The 26,134-nt window shown below is 41.5% G+C and overlaps 1 protein-coding gene across 2 annotated transcripts in view; it reads right to left on the bottom strand.

The window, feature by feature from the left end:
• The window catches only part of MSRA (methionine sulfoxide reductase A), a 444,569-nt gene that overhangs the window by 159,208 nt on the left and 259,227 nt on the right, over positions 1 to 26,134 (bottom strand). For both annotated transcript variants that reach the window (XM_074947421.1, XM_074947420.1), the window contains exon 4: positions 14,172 to 14,276. In XM_074947421.1, the coding sequence (XP_074803522.1) occupies positions 14,172 to 14,276 (105 nt within the window). The remainder of the gene's footprint in view (positions 1 to 14,171; positions 14,277 to 26,134) is intronic.

Here is a 26,134-nt window from a genome sequence, read left to right as displayed (position 1 = left end):
GTTAGCACAATGGGCCCAGCCCTGATTTGATCCATTAGGTGCTCCTGTAATAATTAATAATGAGTTGTCATTTGCCTTTAGCTGAAGATAAACTCTTGAGACACTGCTCTGAAACAAGACAAGTACTCCCTTAAAAAATGCTAGGGAAAATTGCAGGTAGGGGTAAAGGTCATTTTATTGAAAATATTCTTGTTTATAAGAGTCAGCAGCTTTGACCTCTTGTACCTAATTATACATGAAAACAAAGATTAAAAGCTTACTAACAATTACTGTAAACTATGATTAATGGTGCCATGCCTCATTGCTTCAGATTTCTAGACCCAAGTACAGTTAATTCACAAGTGAGTTGTCTGAGGAATCAGAGTAACAGCAGTGTTAGTCTGTATTCGCAAAAAGAAAAGGAGTACTTGTGGCACCTTAGAGACTAACCAATTTATTTGAGCATAAGCTTTCGTGAGCTACAGCTCACTTCATCGGATGCATACTGTGGAAAGTGTAGAAGATCTTTTTATACACACAAAGCATGAAAAAATACCTCCCCCCACCCCACTCTCCTGCTGGTAATACCTTATCCAAAGTGATCACTCTCCTTACAATGTGTATGATGATCAAGTTGGGCCATTTCCAGCACAAATCCAGGTTTTCTCTCCTCTCCCCCCCCCCCCCCACACACACAAACCCACTCTCCTGCTGGCAACAGTTTATCCAAAGTGACCACTCTCCCTACAATGTGCATGACAATCAAGGTGGGCCACCTCCAGCATAAATCCAGGGTTTAACAAGAACGTCTGGGGGGTGGGGGGTAGGAAAAAACAAGGGAAAATAGGTTACCTTGCATAATGACTTAGCCAGTCCCAGTCTCTAGTCAAGCCTATTTCCCCTTGTTTTTTCCTACCCCCCCCCCACCTCCTCAGACGTTCTTGTTAAACCCTGGATTTGTGCTGGAGGTGGCCCACCTTGATTGTCATGCACATTGTAGGGAGAGTGATCACTTTGGATAAGCTATTACCAGCAGGAGAGTGGGGTGGGGGGAGGTATTTTTTCATGCTTTGTGTGTATAAAAATCTTCTACACTTTCCACAGTATGCATCCGATGAAGTGAGCTGTAGCTCACGAAAGCTTATGCTCAAATAAATTGGTTAGTCTCTAAGGTGCCATAAGTAGTCCTTTTCTTTTTGTCTGAGGAAGAAAAGGATGTCCAGGATTTTCTTGTAACTTTGTCTAATGCTGTGGATTATGAACAGCCCATCCAAAAATGCTACAAGGAAAGATTTATTTTAGGGTCTTATCTCTAGTTCTACACATATAGGGCCAAATCTAGCTATCATTATTTACTCAACACCCATTGACTCCATGAAAGCTACTGAAGACAATTAAGCATTAAAAAGCCCAGATTTGCCTTTGGAGAATAAAACAATAAGCCTGAACAATGTAGATGTTCCCCTCTTCTCCCTGCCCACAGCATTGCAGGAATTTAATAAACAAGCCCAAATGACCCTGGGGTCACTTGTGATAGAACAAAGGCATTTTCCGTGCACTAGTTCTCAGTGGTTATGGAAATCCTAAACAAAGAACAATCCCTCCAGGTGAGTAGCAGGTGCATGCTATCCCGCAATGTTGGAGTCACAGCATCATCTTCCATTGATGACAATGATGGATGCCCAGATTTTTCTCTTCTCCAGGGCTGCATTTTGCTCATTCTGGAGATACGAACAGATAAAGCTAACTGTCAGCAGCCCAGGAAGATTGGATAACACATCATTGTCACATATAAAATAAATAAACTACAATGGCTTAAAAAGCATAAAAGAAATCACAACCCAACTGGACTTTTGCCCTTGAGCCAGAATTGATTCAGCACAGCTTACTTTATAATGCAAACTATCCAGCCATCTTATCAACCACTGCGCTTGCTAACACTCTACTTCATTAAAAAGATGCAGAGTCAAATATCAGCTTCTTGCTGTGATACGAAGAAAAACAGCCCCTGAACTGGAAATATAGGTCAGAAAAAGTCTAGTCTAATTTATTTAAATAAAGAGTCTAATATGCAAATTATACCATGACAGCTGAAATTCATGAGGCAGGAAAAACAATCAAGTATTTACTTTTTGTGGTATATTCAGGGTTTGAGAGAATAGGAGTGGGAAGAAAAGCACATAATTCAGGCATGCTGGGATAAGCATCTCAGTTCGCTTTGGAAACAAAGTTGGATTCTCAAAGTCATGCAGGAACTCGGCATCAAAGAGCAGCTACTCCCTGTCCAATCCCCACTGACAAAGAATATGCTTGCTACTTTGCAACAATGTCAGGAAAATAAACACCTCCTGGATCTGTGATCTCTTCTCCAGGACGTGATGATGAGGTACAGGAGACTACAAGACAGGTTGGCTGTGGGGTTTGCCTGTCACCAGCTAATGGCCGCATATCACTGCAATTTAATTGCCAGTGGAAGGAGCTAGAAGACCATGGAGACAGCAGGAAAACTTGTGTATGTTTTAAGATCCATAAGCTTTGCATCTTGGTAGTCCCTGAGATCTCCAGGCAGTGCTGGAAGTAATGACAATGGCTCCCTCCTGCCCGCAGTCTGTCATTCCTGAAGGTAAGCTGGGAAGGACCACTAGATTTAAAGGCAGGTTTCAGAGTGGTAGCCATGTTAGTCTGTATCAGCAAAAACAATGAGGAGTCATTGGGCTCTAAGGTGCCACAAGAAATTTATTTGGGCATAAGCTTTCATGGGCTAAAACCCACCAAATAAATTTGTTAGTCTCTAAGGTTCCACAAGAACTCCTCGCTGTTTTCAGGTTTAAAAAGTGGCACGTCTGAGGAGGCCTAAGCTCCCCTTCTGCGGTACTTTTAAACCTGAAGGGAAGCCTACATTTCTGAACAAGGATTGTAGGACTCTATCTTATGTTCTGAATATACCATAAAAAGTAAATACTTGATTGTTTTTCCTTCCTCGTGAATTTCAGCTGTCATGGCCTAATTTGCATATTAGGGTTTTTTATTTAAATAGGGTCTTACAGTGTGTAGTGATCATCTGCATTCTTGTTTGCTTTTCATAATAGCCTTTTGGCACCTCGTGTTTTCACAGACTCCAGGAACCCCGCCAGTGAATGCATTGTGGTAGGACCACTTCCATTATACCTAAACCATCCCTAATAGGTGCTCTCCTCTCAACTTCCTAGCTAGTTATCCTCTGTTTTATATCTGTACTGCTGATTATTCATCCTTACATGAACCAATACTTGTTTCTTTATTGTATCTCTTCATATTGATTTCAGCCCATTTCTCTAATTTCTCCACACTGTTGTATTTTATTCCTATCCTCGAAAAGCCTCCCAGCTTTGTATTTATCAGAGATTTAATTAGCCTACTCGCCACTCCATCCTCCAAGTCATTAATGAAACTATTGAATAGTATTGGACCAAGAACGGATCCCTAAGGAGTCAGAAATTCTATTTTGAATAATGTTCAATATATCTGGTGACAACAGCTTTTGCTTCTTTGCTGCTTTTTTTGTTTGTTTTTTGTTTTACACCTTGTAATGCTGGAAGCATCAGAGTCTCACAATAACACTTGAAATACAAGACAAAAGGTGCTAGATGCTTTCACCTGGAGAGTTGCCAGACTCTGTGTAAGGTATGGAGGAAACAGAAGCACAGAAATGTGGAAAAAATATCAGAATTGGTTACATTTTATATAGCTTAAAGATTATTTTTCCCTGTCCTTAAAATCCTAAATGAAATTGTAGGTCTGTAGCAGAATACATAATGCTGGTTTAGGGTCATTTTTAGCATTTTATATGTGTACAGCTGTTCTTCCACTGGTATATGTAGACACATCTGCTCATTAGCAATACAATGTAATTTCTAGTGTCTAATTCTAATTATTTGCAAATGATAGATTCCATATGCAGTGTCTAAAAAAAGTACAGGCCTTCAAAACTGGTGGCAAATAAATATGTACTATACCCTGCAAATTAAATGGGTCAGCACACTGAAGACCAGATATTAATCTGCAGAATTGATGTATCAGCATTGGGGCTTGATGCCAAACAGTTTGGAGGATCACAGAGAGGAGAAATGGTTTGTAGGTCTACTAATGACTCTGACAAATACAGGAGGTTAAACCTCTGCCACATCCTGATAATTGTGACATACACCTCTACCCCAATAGAACGCTGTCCTCAGGAGTCAAAAAATATTACCTCATTATAGGTGAAATCACTTGCTTTGATTCACTGGAGCGCGCAGCCCCCCCCACCCCCGGAGCGCTGCTTTACCGCGTTATATCCAAATTCGTGTTATATTGGGGTGGAGGTGTACAGTGCATTTTACATGGACAGTCTTTGGACCATGATAGACTCCTCTCATGTCAACCCCATATCCCCAAGGGTTTGGGGAACTTGAAGACTAGTTTTGGCTGCATACAAACAGTGACAAAGTTCTCTGACTATGTAAAGTATGATATCCGGCTCCCTGAATATAAGTGAGGCTCAGGGACATAGAGACACCAGTGGTCTAAAAAGACAAAGTGCTTTAGACCGTTGTGACAGAATGGCATCTTCATAGAAAAAGTACAGAGAAGAGGCTAAAATGACCATCCCTTAGTGCATGCTAGAAGGGGATATACCTAAAGTAAGACAAATGAAGCATTAGGTTAATTAAATTGACTTAAAGCCACTTTAATTTTGAATGTGTGTCCACATAAGGGTTTAATGCAGTTTAACTTGTGAATTTTGAATTCACACCTTTAGTTAGTTTGGATTAACTTTTCTGAGTTATATAGACAAGCCCTCATTCTCCTTTTCTTCAGCTCTTGCAGCACAGTAACTACCCCAGGCAGCTCTGAGGTTCACAAAGCAATCCTTTCATGAGTGAGATCAGATTATTCCAAGGTGAGGAAAGGTTGTCCATTTGTGTATCAGAGGTAGGAACAGAGATGACAACCAAATGTCTCTGTAGATATCAAAGAATTTTTGGTTTGTTCTGTTTAGTATTCCATGTGTAGTCAATAGTCTAAGATAACAGTCAAGGGCTTTATTAGGTCCCCCCCATTTAGGAGCTGCTCAGATGGGGAATCTCTTTCAAATCATAGATGAGCTGAGCAAAATTCTATTTTTATTTTCCCCCTAATGTTGGCTTATCATATCAATACTTACATTGAAAAATGCTTAAATATATCAGTTTAACTTTTCACAGTTGCAGGAAATTAGGGGAGACAATAATAATTCAATGACAGATGCTGAGATTCAAAAAATTAAAGGTTGATAACTGTTAAAACACAAGCTGTCAACATCACATGTCAAAATATACAAAGTAAATATCCTTAAATCAAACTCGAAGTTCTCAAGCAGCATTTCTTCCTTTGTCTATCTGTATATTTCAATTATCATCAATGGAAATATTTTCATTGGTTTGTGTGTGCAGTGAAATTGACTTTTACCAATAAAAATCTAATCCAGGGGTCAGCAACCTTTAGCACGCAGCCCATCAGGGTAATCCACTGGCAGGCCACGAGACATTTTGTTGACCATCCGCAGGTGCAGCCCCTGGCAGCTACCACTGGCTGGGAATGGTGAACCGCAGTCACTGGGAGCTGCAGGTGGCCGTGGCTGCTGACGGTCAGTGTAAACAAACTGTCTTGCGGCCTGCCAGCAGATTACCTTGATGGGCCACGTGACAAAGGTTGTCGACCCCAATTTAATCCTTCCATGCCTAATAATGGAGTAAATTTGACTGATCAAAGATTCCCACTTTTCAACAGGATCTTTTAGTCTTCAGCATAACACTCATAATTAAGAATCCCAGCAATCCCAAATTAGGCTTTTGACCAGAGAAATTTAGAACCCAAATGGAGACTCCCACCTCATTTCGGAGGCAGAAGACCCAGTAGCTTGGAAAGCAGGACTTCGTGAATATTAATATTGTACACGATGCTGAATGACAAAATTCCCAATCTTTAACCATAGCTATTGACAGCAACTTGGTACCAACTAGACCAACATTCAAAAGCCCTCTCACTTGACTAGAATCAGGGGCAACATGTAGCCCTCTCACTTGACTAGAATCAGGGGCCACATGTAGAGAAGTTCCTGCCCTTGATTCAGGAAAGGACTACAATATTGATGTTAGAATTTGCTTGTCCTTGGATCAGTCATAGATAAGCCTGGTTTTCCTGTTAGAGGGAAAAAATAACTAATATTTACCTCTTTTTTTGGAAAAAAGATATCAGATGGCAGCCATGACAGAGACCTTTATTGCTGGCTAGAAACTCTGCTTAAAAAGTTTGCCAACATATCATCTTTCCCTGGAAGATGAGACACTGGATCTATACAATTAGGATACTGAACTTTATGAATAGGAAACTTTCCTGACCCATCTGACTACAAGAAAACCCTTCTCTGGTATTTGTGTAATGTATTCCTGTAATATTCTCAATCAGAATTTAACCAGATAAAGAAGAGAAATCTGGGAGTGGATAGAGATCAAGGTGAAGAATCCTTTCTACCCACTAGCACTATTACTGCAGATGTCAGGAAAATGGTAAGTACCTGGAGGGCATATTCTTCCCCTGCCTTACAAAATAAGGCATCTGTAAAGTACTAGGACATTGTGGCTCAAATCTTTCCAGTCAAAGACCTCAGACATCACCTGGTGTTAAAGCTATCATATAAACTGCACCAGCCAGAAACAATATTCCCTCTAAATTTGTTTACATCCATGTGCAGAATGAATTTTATGTGCACCAATATGGAGGGGATGTGTGGCGGGGGTGGGGCTAAGGGGTTTGGAGTATGGGAGGGGGCTCAGGGTTGGAGTGCAGGGGGGTGAGAACTCTGGCTGGGGGTGCAGGCTCTGGGGTGGGGGCAGGGATGAGCGATTTGGAGTGTGGGAGGGGGCTCAGGGCTAGGGGCAGAGAGTTGGGGTGGGATCTGGGGGGGGGCAGGAATGAAGGGTTTGGGGTGCAGGCTGTCTCAGGGCTGTGGCAGGGAAAGAGGATTCCCCCCAGCTCCCTCTCACCATGGCAGCCCCGGGGCTGGGGCCAGGAGAGAGGTGCCTCTCCCCACCTGCGCAGCCCTTGATAGCCTGCTGTGCAGCCATGCAGCTTAGAGGGAACTTAGGTAAGAAACATTCCACTGCAAAAAAGTTGCAGTATCTGGAATATACCAAGCCCTCAGTGCCTCACATGTAAATTCATGTATTCATTTCTGAATATTGGTGACATCATAGCAGAATTTTCTGAGGCCTTCATAATACAGCATTAACTTCGACCACTCAGCTACTGACCTGCCAGTGATCTGCCACACACCATCCATCCATCCATCCATCCATACCCTCTCTGGTTGTCCCGTACCGGAATGACCCTCCACCATTTTTCAAAAGCTTCAATTCTCTTATTGTCAACAGTATTAACTTGTCACAATTCACATCCATTAAATCGCTATGGAAAAAATTAAGCTTGTCGTCAGTCACGTTTTTGTACATTTCAAGATGCTACAATTTTCCTCACTTTCTTAAGGGACACAGCTGAGTGAGCCATCCCTAGTCATCTTCTGATTTCTTTGGAATAACCTCCTTGATTGGATAATTAAATTCATCTACTGCCTCAACAGCTCTTCTAGTAATAGTGGTGTCCATTTCTATCTTGGTTTTTGTTAGTCATGTTAACATACATGCATTTTGTTTTTGTTGCATTCAGGAATAATCCATATTCCTCACTAACTGGTTTTAGAGACTCCAACCTTCATTGCATTATATCAGTGGTGTACCAAAGTGTTATCTCATCAACATATCTGAAGTCAGGTAAGAGGGGGTCCACCAATGGAAATCCCAGCTCCTTCCACTTTGTCAAAATCTTCCAAGGCTTGTCTCATAATTTCTGCATGTACGTTAGGCAGGTTTCAGGACCAAATACACCCTTGTCTCACATCTTGCTCAGTGGAAAACTCCTCATTGGAGCCTACTGCTGGTCGCTCTGTGGTCTGTTGTTGGTTGTAGAGACTTGTAATGAGATGCTTTGAAATACCCATGTCTGCCAGTATCCTCCAAAGGCTGCCCTGTCAGACAGTATCAAACACTTGGGAGTAGTCAATGAAGCACATGATCAATGGGTGATTGTACTCCCTGCATTTTTCAGGGATGTGATAGATATTTGCGATTTGGGCATTCTAATTCTATCCTTTTGTTTCATGCATTCCTGGATTATATAGAGTAGAACTTTGTTCATGTGCAGTATCACAACAGTTACCACACTCTAAGTTTCCCTTCTTTGGTAAAGACAGAAAAATTCCCTTCATCCAATCCTCCAGCCAATTTCTGGTCATTACAGATTTTCCACATAATATCAGTACTGCATTTGCCAATCACTTAACAATTTCTGTGGGTGTGATATCCATCCCTGGTGCTTTCACAGGCTTAATTTTTCACAATACTGTACCACATACCATTTCCACTTGCAGGATTGACAGCTCCAGCTCCGCACTCTTTTCTGTTGGCCTGTTGTGTTGTGGTGAGGCATACAGAATGGACCAATAATCTCTCCACCTATGTTTAATACCATCACCATCAGTAAGATTCTACCATCATGATCTGATCTTGTTTGATTGCAGGAAAAACCTTTAGGTAAGAAGACTGACCACTGTGAATATACCTTTTTGTATTATTACTCTTTATAATTCTCAAACTCCATACATTTTGCTCTTATATTTGCTCTGGTCTTGTCTAGTCTGCCTTTGAATCTGTCTGCTCAGTTCCTTATATTCTCTTACGTTTTTCCATCTCAAAGCCATTCTCCTGCACTCTGCATCACTTCTCAAACTCCTTCTCAGTTAACCATAGTGCGGAATAGCAGAATTCAACTAAATGCTTCCCTCTCATTTTGTGAACCCAGACCATTGTTTCCCATTACTCCTTTAAGAGAGCTTAAAGCTCCCACTTTCACATTCAAGTCACCAATTATAAGGGTGACATTTTTATTTGATGTTTTAGTGAGTTAGTAAGTGGTGCTTAGGCAAGTCATTCTTACAGCTCATCAATCACATCGTCATCAGTGGTGGTTGAAGGGCATAAACTTGTATGATTGACATATTCCCTGGCTTCACTCAAAGGCAAATTGTAATGACTCTATCACTGATTGGATTATATCCAAGCACATACTTTGTCTCCTTGAATAAGATAAGGAGAGAAAATGGGTGTGCATTTTTCTCATACCCTGAGTATTACACTGTATCCATCCAACATCATGAAATGACCCCCCTGTCCTTCCAATGCAGCTCTCAGATTCCATATATTTCTATCTTACATCTTTCCAATTCTTTGGTCACAAAGGTGAGGTCCCCTTCATACACATTCCTCACATTTCATGTTCCTACTCTGATTTGTTTATGAAGGTTCAGGTCCTTCTTCTTCTTGATGCAAACATCAGGCACTGTTCTTCCTGAACGATTGGTACAGCACCAACACAACCACATTCTGCATGCTCTCCTCTCCAGTATAACGTGTCACAACTTTTTCTGGCCTGGGGTTCTCACCAGCCAGTGCCATATGTGGAATGCTTTGCCTTTGCTCTGCCATAATACATCTTCTAAGTGAGTGTGAAAATATCCTTGTTTGTACCAACTCTTAGGGAAGAATCATCTGGGCTCTCAGAGTCAAGCCTATATCTAGGCAGACACCCAAACACTCAGGGAGAATAGTCATAATAGCCAGGCATTTAATGAAACACTGCTGCTATGGGTACAGTTTTATTTATAGAAGTCTTCCTTGACTCCTATCAGAGGTATGTGCAGAGAGACCGATATATGTAGCTATAAAGTGATTTTTTTTTAGTATCTGTCTGATCATGTTTGCTGCTTGCAGTTTGATGCAACCATGGGAGGGGGGAGGAGGGAGGACCTCTGAAACAGTTCTAGAAATTAGAGTTCTCGATCTGAAATCCAGAGGTGAATGACGTTCCACAGGTTGTTCAGATTCATAGCTAAGGCCAGAAAGAACCACCGTGATCACCTAGTCTGACCCCCTGTATCATACAGGACCTAGGACTTCCTTGAAGTAATTCTTGTTTGAACTACAGTATCTTTTAGAGAAAACATCCAGTCTTAATTTTAAAATTGTCACTGAGGGGGAATCAACCACAACTCTTAACAAGTTGTTCCAATGGTTAATTACCCTCACCGTAAAAAATTTGCATCTTCTTTCCAGTGTGAATTTGTCTAGCTTCAACTTCTAGCCATGGGATCTTATCTTTATCTACTAGACTGAAAAGTCCTCTATCAAATTTTCCCTGTGTAGATACTTACAGACTGAGTTCAAGTCACCCTTAACCTTGTGTTAGCACAACTGAACAGTTAAACTATCATTTCTATTCTGCAAAGAAACAAACCTCATGCACCATTAAGTATATGTGATGGATGTCTCAACCCTTAAATGTGACTTTCTTCCAAGATGGGAGGAACCTATGCTTGGTTTACAGAGACCTTCTAAAATGCTGGGTCAACTGCCCCACTGGACTTCAGTGCTCTACTGGATCCAACAAAAGCTTGATAAAGCTAATGAAAGCTCCTAGGTATGTCTATTTAACCATATGGGTGGGTGTACTCTGCAATGGTTCCACCATGGAACCAGACCTGAAAATTCTCCTTCCTGGCTTGTAATCAGGAGCTAGTTACAACTACGTCAGTAGCCCAGGGCCCAATAATGTGTTAGTAAAACTCTCTTCTGAGAGGTCAGACTTACAGAACTGTAAGTCACAAAAAGAAAAGGAGTACTTGTGGCACGTTAGACTAACCAATTTATTTGAGCATAAGCTTTCGTGAGCTATAGCATCCGATGAAGTGAGCTGTAGCTCACGAAAGCTTATGCTCAAATAAATTGGCTAGTCTCTAAGGTGCCACAAGTACTCCTTTTCTTTTTGCGAATACAGACTAACACAGCTGCTACTCTGAGAACTGTAAGTGTATTTATGATGTCAGATCCAGGGGATATCACAGTGGGTCTCATGGTCACTTATATACTGATCCAAATCTTTAGCCGTATACAAAATCTGCATCTTCTCTGGGGAGAAGAAAAATGGGGTGGGTGGGTGTGTGTGTGTCTTTGACTGTAAGCGTACAAAGAAGCACTGAAGCTTACAGGCAGTTCTTTCTGGAGCATCAAACCGATCCTCTGGCACTAGAACCTGTTTGTCCTACAACAACTACCCAGCAGCAAAATCTTTGGATCCATGAAACCCCAGAATCAATAGATAGTACCCTCATATTGTCAAGAAGCTTGTGATCCAGGTGTCAGTTCTTCTCAACCTGTCAAAGCCTCAGAACGTATCTACTGACAAACCCATCCTACATGGCTGAATTCCTGCTAGACAACTTAGCAGTTAGGGACAGTTTGGGAGGCCAAGAGATCCAGGAAACTTGCATCCTAGAGTTTTTTAAAATACCTGTATGAGGAGCTTGCTGGACCATTAATTTAATTTTCAATAAGTCTTGGATCACCTGGAAAGAGCACAGCATTAGCTTTCTTCCAGTCTTCTTGACAATATTTAAAAAGGGTAAACAGGATGACCTGGGTCCATCTGTCTGACCCACCTGTCAATCTGACCTTGACCCAGGCAAGATAATGAAGTGGCTGTTATGAGAGATGATTACTAAAGAATTAAAGGAAGATAATATAATGCTAATCAACATGGATTTACGGACAATAGATCCTATCAAACTAATTGCATCCTTTTTTGGCAAGATTACAAGTTTGGCTGATAAAGGAAATAGTGTTGATGTAATATACCTAAACTTCTGTACCGCTAATATTCAGGGGTGTATTAACAGGAGTGTTTTATACATTAGACAGGGGAGGTAATTGCCCTGCTCTGCTGAGCAGTAGTGAGGCCTCAGATGAAAAACTGTTCCCACATTAAGAAAGACATAGACAAACTGGAGGGAGTCCAAAGGAAAGCTACAAAAATGAGAAGGTTTAGAAAGCCTGTTCCGTGAAGAAAAGTTTTAAAACTGGGCATGTTTAGTCTTCCCTGAGAAGACTGAAGGATGCCCTAATAAGTCTTCAAATAAGTTAAAGATTTTTATAAAGAGGATGGTGATCAATTGCTTTCCTTGTCCTCTGAAGATAGGACAAGTAATCAGCAGCAAGGAGAGTTAGGTTAGAAAATATTTCCTAATATCTAACTATAAGGATAATTTAAGTACTGGAAGAAGTTACCACAGGAGGTTGTAGAATCCCTGTCATTGGAGGTTTTTAAGAATAGGTTACACAAACATGGTCTAGATAACCTCTCGAGGCCCCTTCCGGCTCTACATGTCTGATTCTATGCACTGTGGGAAGCTGCTGCAAAATATTCAGACAGCCAGCTTGGCAGAAACCTTTTTCTCACTATCTTGAACAAAAACTGTATCTGATGTTTAAAGTTAATGCCTGTGAAAACTGCTAGACCAGAGGTTCTGAACCTTTTTCACAGCATGGGCTGCATTTACATACCACGAGCATCTTGTGAATACCACCCCTTCCACTCGCTGTTTTGTGAATCATGTTCACGCCTGTTCGTGGTCTCATTATACCCCTGTGGCAACTACAGCAATTGCTGACAAAGGAAAGGAATTGTAGGAATTCTTTAATGGGATTTGGCTGCTGGGGGGGGAAAAAGTCATCACCATGTGACCAGCCATCTCTCTGTGCATTACCAGAACAGTGGGGAACCTCTACTCTAGAAGAAGTTCTGTATTAATACGTAAAACAGCCACAACAGACAGTGGCAGTACAAACTTTCCCACATTTCTCCATCAACATGCCACAACCCTGACTTAAGTAGAATACTATTAGGAGTGAGACGTTAACTTGGCCTCCATGCTATTCAATCCATGAGCTCACTGATGAGACTGTCAACTAGGTGGCCGACTGTTGCCAACTGCGGTGGTATTTTTTCTGTTGTAAGCTTATTCCTAATGCATTGAACATTGGTGTGTTCCAGCCTCTATCCTGTAATGCAAAAAGAAACCTTACAATATAAGGACCTGACCCTGTGTACTCTAATTCACAGGTATAGCTCCTTCTCACACAAATAGTCCCATTTGAAGATTAGTGGTTCTGCACAGGGGACTACTCCTGTGAGTAGAGGTTTTTAGGATCAGCGTATAAATGAAATAGACACATATGGATCAGAAATAAAAGTTAACAGGTGACCAGAAGAAGGTTCAACCTGAAAAGGGTGCCAGTTTTTTTAAATTTTCTTTCTTGTCTACTGTGAGCTGGACTGAAACCCCAAGGAAGCAGATCTCCAAATATTCAAGAGATGTCTCCCACGTCTCCTGATAAAGGGACTTTTTCCCTCTTGCCTCCACTCCAGTTACTAAAGCTGAGGTCTCCAGGTAGTCATAAGAGAAGAAAACATACACCCCTCTTAAGATTGTCCTTTTTAATATTAACCAGATAGGTAAATGTAAGACAACAGTAGTGACAAGGTTGAGAAAGTAGAAATGAATTATTTTTATGTAGTATTTCAGGGCATCATATTGGAGTTGATGTTTGTTGAAGCTATTCACACACATACTCTTGAAATGTTTTCTCAGTACAATTCATCATTTCCATTTGAGCAGATATGCATAACAGCATCATGTTGCTACTTCCAAGGAGGATAAATTAAACCAAAATGCTTGAATAAGGCAAGAAGCGAATACGTTGCTGCTGGTGGTACCTCTGAGCATCCTGTCTTACTTCCTTTTGCTCATTTTCTCTAATCAGAAAAGAAACCCATAGTAATTTAAAAAGGATGAAAAATGTAAAACTTATGGAGGGTAAAGTTTCCATGCATGAATAAAATTGCCAACTCTGAAGCTGCCAAGAAATATGCTTTAATTTAGGAGACAAAAGATAGCATTAAGAAAAATTGTCATAATGAAAGGTGAAAGGATTTTCTATTGTCTAGTCCCTCTCTCTGTGGGAATTTTCTCAGCACAGACAGCTGTAATGGGGGAGGGGTATTGTGAGCTTCTATATCCTCATTCTCCCTCTCTTTCCCTCTCGCTTTCTGTCAATAAATGTCTGCAACCATATTCTTGAGCTCCCATGTGATTTCAAGGTTCATCTCTTCCATGCAGCTCAAACACTAATTATCCCAGCTGTAATTAGTAAGATAATTAAATACTGGCTCACTCATCATTCTACCTTGTGTCGGGTCATGATTCTCCCAGAAGACCTTGAGCAGTTTCTGAAATCTGATGTTTTCTGGCTGATATACTACTCGCACCGCTTCTGTATGGCCAGTTTTCCCTAAAAAGACAATACAAAACTCAACAGTATTAGTAACAATCAAGCAAGGCATATCCAAGACATGAAGCACAATATTTTTGCTTTCCAAAACACAAAAAGGTAATGTACTTGTGTTTTCACCTAACATAATTTTTAGCCCCAGCTTCCCTTACACATTCTTTTATGACAGTATCCACAGTCAGACAATTGCTAGTTTGGATAAGGCCCATAATGGACTAAACTAACTGGAAGCAAAACTGAGACGAATAAGACCAACCGTATCATAGGAGTTCAGCAACTTTCTGAAAAATGTAAATGCAAATTCTGGGTAAATATTTCTTAAAATATATGAAATGAGTGAAGTAATGAAAGCAAAAAACAAATTCCATGTGCCTGTTATACAGTATTAAACACATGGCTGCAAACGATCCTGTGTTGCCCACACCACAGAATACCAATGGGCTTCAATGAAAGGCTCTAAGTGAGTGACTGAGCACTATGACAGCAAATAAAATTCAAGGAAGGTAAGTGCAGGGCACTGCACACTGAAAGAGATTATTTCCTATTTTTGGCTACTTTATGTGCCCTATCGTACAGCCCTTACACACCCAAGCTCCCACTGATTGTATTGAAAGTGCTAGCTTCACAAAGCCTGCAGAATCAGGCCAGTTAACTTTCTTTTCTTATAATTATTTAATATTTATATTACCATAATGCACATACTCCTCACTCAGGATCAGGCCCCCATTGTGCGAGGTATTGTACAAGCATATACAAAGAGTTTTCAAATGAAGAAATATTTTCCTTTATTAGTGTAAACTTTCCATAAGTAAAAAAATACATATTCTATTCTTTGGCAAAATCTACATTTTCAACATCAATAAAAGGCGCTGGAAATATTAACAAGGAAAAAGAACAGCCAGTTCTACATTTTGTTGGGGAGGGGCGTGCACTGCTTGAACACACAGAGCTAGACTTTGATCTCAGACACCAGTGTAAATCTAGATTAATTCAATTCACTTCAGTGGAATTGATCTGGATTTACAGCAGTGAAACAGACAGAAGAATCTGGCCTGCTGATGGGGTTCTGAATTAGCTGCTACTGTTCTAAGTGTCATTGGGGAGGACCCTGTGAAGACACTGGCTCAATGCACAGCAGAACTGAAAAAAAGTCAAAAGGACAGAGAATAACAGAGGAAATATATGATGGCATTATATCAATCTTTCCAACCTCAAATACTGCAAACATTTGTGTTTGCTTTATCTCAGAGCTGCAATAAAGGGAAAGGAAATGAGAAGCAACGTAAGGCAAAGGGAAGAGTACAGGTTAGACACAAGAAAAGATTTAAAATATTAGGATTAAATTTAATCTGGAAGGTAGAAAAGTAAAAAGGGATATGACAGAGGTGCACTATATACAGTCATAAAAATTATAGTGAAATCCAACTGGGTTCTATGTGTCCTGTCTCATAACACAACAAAGAGACACTCATTAAGATTAGTAGCAAGTAAAAGGAAATTATTTTATACATAGCATATAAACCAAGCTATCCTCCTCTGCAGGACATTAATCAGACAAATACAGTGATGGTCCAATTCCACCTTCACCAGTGCAACTCCTATTGAAAGCAATGGGAGTTACTCATATGTCTGAAGGCAGAATTTGACACTAGGTTAACAGAGAAGGATTAGACATTTACATGAATAAAAATAATTTGCAGTCTAACTTGCTTATAAAGTGACATGGGCCTCTCCCATAGAGTATAAACTGAGAGCTAAAGGGGGTCAGAAAGGAGATTTTCACCCTAAAGAATATCATTACATAATTGGCCACAAGCATTATGGGGGCTTTCACCTTCCTTGATGCACAAATATAGGGTCATGACACTGCCTAGACTAGAGGAGCAGACTAAATGGATGATGGTCTGTTCCAATATGGCAATTATGACTTCTCTGTGTATAGTGGCTAATAATGAAAGCTAAGGGAATAGTAGCTAACGTCAACATATATTTCTTCTTTTCTTTAACTCAGTGTGAACTTTACAAAAGGGTCTTATCTCACCAACAGGAGTAAATAGCACGTCTAAGCTGACCAGTTTTAGATCAGAAGACAGTCTCTCAAAGAACTTCAAAACAACAGAGGTTCCACCCTTCCTCACAACTGGAGCAGCAATTACATCTTGTCAACATACTTTGTTTGAGTTCCTAGATTAGTCAGAACAATCAGCTTTCTACTTTTCCTCTGAACAAGAAAATCACTGTGTTGCTTTGAGAACTATGGTCTGACCCTCAAGGAAAAAAAACCTTGTGATGTGTGGCTACAGGACAGTGTGGGTTGTTAGAACTTAAGCATGTCTAAAACCAATATCCCTCCTCAGACGAAAAACAGGGGGATGATGTCTGTTGGCCTTCTCAGATTCACCTTTAATTTTCCACAAAGCCTTTACACAATAAATTCCGCTCTGAACCCAGTGGATTTTCTTTCATAACATAGCATGAAAGTTACTGCTACTCACAGCACCATTAACTGCCATTCCACACTCAGAGCACTTATGGGCAAGGTGCTGAGCGGTTTCATTTCCCACTGACTTTGATGGATACCTCAGCAATGATTTTGCTATACATAAGCAGACAAGCAAGAGGCATCATGCAGGATTGGGTGCTTTGAGCTGCACTGGAAGGAGCACACAGAGCAGGTGGGGCAGGGGAACCAATGGAAACAGGGCTCCTGAGGGTATGTCTGCACTCCAGCTAGGAGTGAGCCACCAAGCCAAGGTAGACAGACTTGTATTAGTGGGGCTCAAACTATCATGCTAGAAATAGCAGTGGGATGTTGCAGCTTAGGCTGGAGCTGAGGCTCTCAAGCCCAGGGGGTCGGGTGGCTGGAAAACCCATGCTGGAAACCAAACTGGAAAGTCCATGCTGCTATTTTTAGCATGCTAGCTCGAGTAAGCAGTTCAGTGTTCTCAGTTCATTTATTCCTCTTGATTAACTGGTTTTTAATAATCACCATAAGGTCTAATACTCTATTCAGAACCAAGCTTCACTTTAATTTCCAAGAGGAAGTTTTAACAAATATGAATATTTTTATAAACCTTCCCAAAAAACGCAACAAAGTTAAAATCAGTTTTTAAAGTAGTTTTCTGTATCACTGAATATAATTTAATTTGGTGTTAAATGGGCAAACAGAAATCCTTTATTTATAGGAGCTATTATCTGATCCCCTACTTTCCACAGACAACTCTCCTTCAACTTCAAAACGGCTATCGGAGAACTTAGCCATAGATTGTAAGACTTTATTAAACTGTTCATGAGAGGACTGTTTGCCAATAGCTGATTGTCTGTTTAGCCTATATCCATTTGCTACTTGGAAAACATAGCCAGTGTCCACGGATTAGCAGCAGAGTGCTCTTTCAATGGAGAGTCAAACTCTGGCAAAAAAAGCTCCATAACAGAGCAATGGAAAAAGACATCTGTATCTGTGTGACATCTCAGTGCTTCTTGTCAACTTTTCCTTTATAACAGTGTTTTGATTCTCACCTTTTTAACTATTTGTGATAACCTTTGAATAAAGACTATGTATTAGGGTTGCCAACTTTCTATTTGCAGAAAACGGAACACCCTTGACCCACCCCCCCCTGCCCTGCCCCTTCTCCGAGGTCACGCCCACCCTCCTCACTCCATCCCCCTCCCTCCATCACTCGCTCTCCCCCACCCTCACTCACTCCCTCATTTTCACCGGGCTGGGGCAGGGGGTTGGGGTGTGAGAGGGGGTGAGGGCTCCAGCTGCGGGCTCTGGGGTGGGGCCAGAGATGAGGTGTTTGGGGTGCAGGAGAGGACTGCAGGCTGGGGTAGGAGTGTGGGAGGAGGTAAGGGCTCCAGCTGGGGGTGCGGCTCTGGGGTGGGGCCAGGGATGAGAGGTTTGGGGCACAGGAGAGTGCTCCGGGCTGGGGCAGGGGGTTGGGGTGCGGGAGGGGGTACAGGCTTTGGGCTGGGGGTGCGGGCTCTGGGGATGAGGGGTTTGACGTGCAGGAGAGGACTCTGGGCTGCGGCAGGGGTTTGGGAGGAGGTATGGGCTCTGGGCTGGGGCTGCAGGCTCTGGAGTAGGGCTAGGGATGGAGGATGGTGTGGATTGCACTCTCAGCAAATTTGCAGATGATACTAAACTGGGAGGAGTGGTAGATACGCTGGAGGGGAGGGATAGGATACAGAAGGACCTAGACAAATTGGAGGATTGGGCCAAAAGAAATCTGATGAGGTTCAATAAGGATAAGTGCAGGGTCCTGCACTTAGGATGGAAGAATCCAATGCACCGCTACAGACTAGGGACCGAATGGCTAGGCAGCAGTTCTGCGGAAAAGGACCTAAGGGTGACAGTGGACGAGAAGCTGGATATGAGTCAACAGTGTGCCCTTGTTGCCAAGAAGGCCAATGGCATTTTGGGATGTATAAGTAGGGGCATAGCCAGCAGATCGAGGGACGTGATCGTTCCCCTCTATTCGACACTGGTGAGGCCTCATCTGGAGTACTGTGTCCAGTTTTGGGCCCCACACTACAAGAAGGATGTGGATAAATTGGAGAGAGTCCAGCGAAGGGCAACAAAAATGATTAGGGGTCTAGAGCACATGACTTATGAGGAGAGGCTGAGGGAGCTGGGATTGTTTAGTCTGCAGAAGAGAAGAATGAGGGGGGATTTGATAGCTGCTTTCAACTACCTGAAAGGGGGTTCCAAAGAGGATGGCTCTAGACTGTTCTCAATGGTAGCAGATGACAGAACGAGGAGTAATGGTCTCAAGTTGCAATGGGGGAGGTTTAGATTGGATATTAGGAAAAACTTTTTCACTAAGAGGGTGGTGAAACACTGGAATGCGTTACCTAGGGAGGTGGTAGAATCTCCTTCCTTAGAGGTTTTTAAGGTCAGGCTTGACAAAGCCCTGGCTGGGATGATTTAACTGGGAATTGGTCCTGCTTCGAGCAGGGGGTTGGACTAGATGACCTTATGGGGTCCCTTCCAACCCTGATATTCTATGATTCTATGATTCTATGTTCAGGGTGCAGGGGGGGATCTGGACTGGGGAAGGCAGTTGGGATGCAGGGTACAGTGAGGGCTCCAGCTGGGGGTGACAGCTCTGGGGTGGGGCTCGGGTTTGGGGTGCAGGAGGGGGCTCAGGGCTGGGGCAGGGTGTTGGGACATGGCAGGGGGGTTGGGGTGCAGGCTCCAGGTGGCACTTACCTTAGGCGGCTTCCGGGAAGCAGTGACATCTCTCTCCGGCTTCTAGACAGAGGTGTGACCACATGCCCCTGCGCGCTGCCCACGCCTGGAGGCACCGCCCCCTCGGCTCCCATTGGCAGTGGTTCCTGGCCAATGGGAGCTGCTCAGCTGACTCTGGGGGTGCAAGCAGCGCACAGAGCCCCCGTGGCTGTCCCTCTGCCTAGGATCCAGAGGGAGATGCCAGCAGCTTTCCGGGAGTCACACAGAGCTGGGTAGGGAGCCTGCCTGCACCACTGATCGGACTTTTAATGTTCCAGTCAGCGGTGCTGACCGGAGACCCCAGGGTCCCTTGTCAACCGGGCATTCCAATCGAAAACCAGATACCTGGCAACCCTACAATGTATACATAGATTAGAATTGCTCTATGTGACAACTGCATTATGGACTCAAAACGGTTATCTCATTCCGTTTTCTTATGTGCATACCCATATGGAAAACTCCCAGATTTACAACTAGCCTAATTTTTCCCTCTGTCCTAAGTAATTTCCCTTTACCGGCGGCGCTATGTGTTTGTTTTACTGACAATTCTACCCCTATTTTATATTTTTAGTATAGGAGTGTCAGAATACTGGATCAAAAACCTAAGAGCTTGAGTGGCAACGTCAATGATAGCTGTGGGTGATCAATATATCAGACCACTAGCCCCTGTATCTCAATTTCCCCCTCTGTACAGGAGGAAATTTACCTACTGCACAGCATGTTGTGAGGCTTAACTGAGAGCAAGTCTAGTCTCCCCATGCCAAGGTCAAATATGGGGACGTGGTGCAGGGAATTTAATAAGGGGTAGGGCATTTTTTCCAATGTGATGAATTAAGAAAATTCAGTGTTCAGTTGCTACTAAAAATTGTATTGATATTTCCACCTCTGGGGTGGTCTAACATAAAACGGTCTTGCAATATAAAACAGAGTTATGTTCCCTGGTTTATTTGCTGAAAGCTAATGCAAGTAATTCCCAAGCAAGGGACTCATACCACTAGCTTGGAATGTAGACATAGCCTTAGTTGAGCTCCTGAATAACAAACCATAGAATTTCCTGTATCAAGTTCGGAATTTCTGTTTGAGCTAGTATATCTCTTAAAATTGTATCCATTCTTGATCTAAAGAATTCAAGTGATGCAAAATCCACCAGATCCCTAGGTAAGTTGTTCTGTGGTTAATAAACACTGCCGGTTATGCCTTATTTCTAGTCTGAATTTGTCTAGCTTCAACTTGCAGCCACTGAATCTTGTTATGTCTTTGTCTTCCAGACCAGTGTTTCTCAACCTTTTTGATAGCAGGGACTGGCTTGCTGCCTTCCAAAAAAGTCAGGGAGATCTCAGGGACCGGCACCTGTCTCCAGACCAGTCGTTAAGAAATACTAGATTAAAGGGCTCTCTATTATTAGAAAGAAAAGGAGTACTAGTGGCACGTTAGAGACTAACCAATTTATTTAATTGGTTAGTCTCTAAGGTGCCACTAGTACTCCTTTTCTTTCTGCGAATACAGACTAACACAGCTGTTACTCTGAAACTGTCTATTATTAGAAATATTCTCCCCACATAGGTACTTATAGACCATGATCAAGTCATCTCTTAACCTTCTCTTGGATAAACCAAATAGATCGAGCTCCCTTAGTTTTCACTGTAGGCAGATTTTCCAAACCTTGAATCATTCTTGGGACTCATTTTTTAACCTTTCCAATCTGTCAACATTCTTTTTAAAGTGTGGACGCCAGAACTGTACATAATGTTCCAGTGAGCTTGTAAGTTAGACTTGCTTACATTCTTTGTTCCTACATGCATGACTTTGAATTTGGCTATTTTAAATGCACAACAAATGCATATAGCACTGTCCACAAGATACTAGAGTTTGTCAGCATTGGCCTAATCCTGCAGCTGTTATTCAAACAAAGGTCCCATTGAAATCCATTGGAGTTTTGCTTGAATAAAGGCTGCAAGATATGGTGCCTGCTCCAATGCCCACAAAAGTCAATGGTATCCAACAGACATTGCATCAGGCCTTTCATGCATATTACCAAGGAGAGATCTTTCTAAAATTTAATATTTGTTTTAGTAGAGGACTACTACATTGTGGTGTACAATGAACATTTAGCAAAATGATAAAAAGTCACTGTGACAGACTGACAATATCCTGTAATATTCTGAATGAACCTTATTGAATTAGGGTTAATAGCTTTGGGATACAACGTATTAGAAGTGCAAAGGTTTATGTACTATTGTGAGTTTGTATGGATCTTCTTGAGCAGGAAGACAAAGTTAATACAATTTCTGGAAGGTATAAGGAAGTTCAAAAGTCTTTTTGGAACAATACTTGTGAAGTGGTTTCCTAGGAAGTACCTTGAGGTGAGGGGAATGCAACTTCTCCCCTCTGAAGCAAACCTTCTGAAGGTACGCCATGGGGAGAGAGGCCCATTAAATACTAAATAACTGCTTCTGGAAACTCCAAATCAAATCAAACACCCCTTATCTGTATAAAAGGGTGGACAAACCTTGTCATGAGTGTACTTGTTCTGAGCTGAAGCTGTGATGAACTTGTAACCACAAGGAAACCCCTAGGCTGGGGTGTTGAAAGACTGCTCTTGCCAGAACTCATGTTAGAGTTGGGATGAACTCTGGTAACCTTATTATCGTGCATGTAGGTTCTTTTATTGTTTTTAATATATTTCTCTGTAATGCTTTTTACTAGGACTGTTAAGTGATTAAAAAAATTAATCACGATTAATCGCGTGATTAAGGGAGCTTTTAAATAATAGAATACCATTTCTTTAAATATTTTTGGATGTTTTCTACATTTTCAAATATACAGATTTCAGTTACAACACAGGATACAAGGTGTACAGGGCTCACTTTATATTTAATTTTTATTACAAATATTTGCACTCTAAAAAACAGTAGAAATAGTATTTTTCAATTCACCTAATACAAGTACTGTCATGCAATCTCTATCATGAAAATTGAACTTACAAATGTAGAATTAGGTACACAAAAATAACTGCATTCAAAAATAAAACAATGTAAAACTTTAGAGCCTACAAGTCCACTCAATCCTACTTCTTGTTCAGACAGTCGCTCAGACAAACAAGTTTGGTTACAGTTTGCAGGAGCTAATGCTGCCTGCTTCTTGTTTACAATGTCACCTGAGAGTGAGAACAGGCATTTGCATGGCTCTGTTGTAGCTGGAGTCGCAAGATACTTACGTGCCAGATGCACTAAAGATTCATATGTCCCTTCATGCTTCAACCACCATTCCAGAGGACATGTGTCCATGCTGATGACGGGTTCTGCTCAATGACGATCTAAAGCAGAGTGGACCGACATATGTTCATTTTCATCGTCTGAGTGAGATGCCACCAACAGAAGGTTGATTTTCTTTTTTGGTGGTTCGGGTTCTGTAATTTCCACATCTTAGTGTTGCTTCTGAAAGCATGGTCCACACCTTGTCCTTCTCAGATTTTGGACGGCACTTCAGATTCTGAAACCTTGGGTCAAGTCCTATAGCTATTTTTAGAAATCTCACATTGGTACCTTCTTTGCATTTTGTCAGATCCTCTGTGAAAGTGTTCTTAAAACAAACGTGCTGGGTCATCATTCGAGACAGCTATAAGATGAAATATATGGCAGAATGCAGGTAAAACAAAGCAGGAGACATACAATTCTCCTGCAAGGAGTTCAGTCACAAATTTAATTAACGCATTATTTTTTTTAACAAGCATCATCAGCACAGAAGCATGTCCTCTGGAATAGTGGCCGAAGCATGAAGGGGCATATGAATGTTCAGCATATCTGGCACGTAAATACCTTGCAACACTGGATACAAAAGTGCCATACGAATGCCTGCTCTCACTTTCAGGTGACATTGTAAATAAGAATTAGCAGTATCTCCCGTAAATGTAACCAAACTTGTTTGTCTTAGCAATTGGCTGAACAAGAAGTAGTACCAAGAGGACTTGTAGGCTCTAAAGATTTACATTGTTTCGGTTTTGAGTGCAGTTATGTAACAAAAAAAATAAATCTACATTTGTAAGTTACACTTTCACGATAAAGAGATTGCACTACAGTACTTGTACGGGTTGAGTTGAAAAATACTATTTCTTTTGTTTATCATTTTTATAGTGCATATATTTGTAATAAAAAATATAAGCTGAACACTGTATAGTTTGTATTCTGTGTTGTAACAGAAATCAATATATTTGAAAATGTAGAAAAGCATCCAAAATATTGAATAGATTTCAATTGGTATTCTATTGTTTAACAGTGCGATTAAGTTTTTTTAGTTAATCACATGAGTTAACTGCAATTAATCTACAGCCCTACTTTTTACCTTAAGAATAAGGTAGGCTTGCTTAGAAAGAGCTGTGTGGTAACTTTTATCTGTAGCAATCACGCTGTTGTCAGTCTTTAAGAGAAAGCAAGCAGCTCTGTTTAGGCAGATTGTCTTTGCTGAGAGCAACATGGTGAAGACAGGAATGGTTCAGCTGGACATACGCTGATCAGAAGGGTCTCCAACCAAGAGAAGCAACAGCTGGGGAGCTGGAAGCCTGAGATTGGGTTCCCTTGCTGAACCACTGACGGAAATACATGTGCAGTTATCCTAATCTATGACGTATATGGTGGACGCGTGTCTAGTCTGTATATATGTATTTTACTGTAGCAGTTCTAGTAGGTTGAATATTATTACCTTTAGACTCCATTGTTTAAGCAAATATTTTAAAGGACCTGGTCTGGAAAATACATGGTATACGTGCTATCAATAAGTTTAGATTTTTAAAAAATGTTTCAATTTTAGTAATGTAATGCTCATGCCACCCACTTCTTTACTTTTTACATTTCACACATTTTTTATAACAAAACCAGAAAATTGATTTTGCTTTTTTATAGTTTGTTCACTTTCTTCTTCTCACAATATAAACAAGGAATGAGAACATCTGATTACAATATCGATAGTCAGGCTTGATTACCTAGAATATTTGGAGCTGAAGTTTGTGCCTTGCGTCACTGGAAAAGTAACCTACCATAGGTTTACAGTTAGGACTCAGCTTCAAGTTATTAACTTGATATCATGATAATTTGGCTATTCGTATTCTACCGTTCCTTGAGCAGGTATCTCTACTAAAAAATTAATAAATGAGATGCTGAAATTTAATGCCAGTTTATTTAATTGTAAAATCTATAGGCATGAGCTTAAGACATCTGAGTTCAAATTCTGGCCCAGCCACACACTTCCTGTGTGTCTTTGGGCAAGTCACCTAGTCTGCATCAGGATCCTACATGTACAACGGGGAGAACATGTCCATACCTCATAGAGGCCTTGTGAGGAAAAAAAATCCATTAATAATTGTGAGGTGTGTAAATAATACAGTAATGAGGGCCATGTCAGTGCCTAGATATGTTGTACAAGTGCCATGTCATAACTGGCAAAATTATGTTCGGCAAATTGGGCTAAATTAATCTGCAGAGTAACTCTACCCCACTGAAATCAGTGGATTTAAATGGTACAGGTTAAATCCGGGTTGAATATGTGCTGTTTTGTTTATATCCAATCATAAATCAGCAAATTGCTGTTTCATCAAAATATTAGGTTTGTATTCTTCTTCCATATCGGTTGTTATAGTTTTGATTATACATATGTGCAGCAGTATGCATGTGCAGCAGTCCATTTCTTTCTATGCCTTCTATGATGAGATTACTGGTTCTGTGGATGAAGGGAAAGCAGTGGATGTACTGTTTCTTGACTTTAGCAAAGCTTTTGACACGGTCTCCCACAGTATTCTTGTCAGCAAGTTAAGGAAGTATGGGCTGGATGAATGCACTATAAGGTGGGTAGAAAGCTGGCTAGATTGTCGGGCTCAACGGGTAGTGATCAATGGCTCCATGTCTAGTTGGCAGCCGGTGTCAAGTGGAGTGCCCCAGGGGTCGGTCCTGGGGCCGGTTTTGTTCAATATCTTCATAAATGATCTGGAGGATGGTGTGGATTGCACTCTCAGCAAATTTGCGGATGATACTAAACTGGGAGGAGTGGTAGATACGCTGGAGGGCAGGGATAGGATACAGAGGGACCTAGACAAATTGGAGGATTGGGCCAAAAGAAACCTGATGAGGTTCAATAAGGATAAGTGCAGGGTCCTGCACTTAGGACGGAAGAACCCAATGCACAGCTACAGACTAGGGACCGAATGGCTAGGCAGCAGTTCTGTGGAAAAGGACCTAGGGGTTACAGTGGACAAGAAGCTGGATATGAGTGAACAGTGTGCCCTTGTTGCCAAGAAGGCCAATGGCATTTTGGGATGTATAAGTAGGGGCATAGCGAGCAGATCGAGGGACGTGATCGTTCCCCTCTATTCGACACTGGTGAGGCCTCATCTGGAGTACTGTGTCCAGTTTTGGGCCCCACACTACAAGAAGGATGTAGATAAATTGGAGAGAGTCCAGCGAAGGGCAACAAAAATGATTAGGGGTCTGGAACACATGACTTAAGAGGAGAGGCTGAGGGAACTGGGATTGTTTAGTCTGCAGAAGAGAAGAATGAGGGGGGATTTGATAGCTGCTTTTAACTACCTGAGAGGTGGTTCCAGAGAGGATGGTTCTAGACTATTCTCAGTGGTAGAAGA

The sequence above is a fragment of the Natator depressus genome, chromosome 3 (assembly GCF_965152275.1).
Source record: "Natator depressus isolate rNatDep1 chromosome 3, rNatDep2.hap1, whole genome shotgun sequence".
In the NCBI taxonomy this organism is placed as follows: Eukaryota; Metazoa; Chordata; order Testudines; family Cheloniidae; genus Natator; species Natator depressus.
Note: the sequence above shows the minus strand (reverse complement) of the source record. Positions and strands in the feature narration are given on the sequence as shown.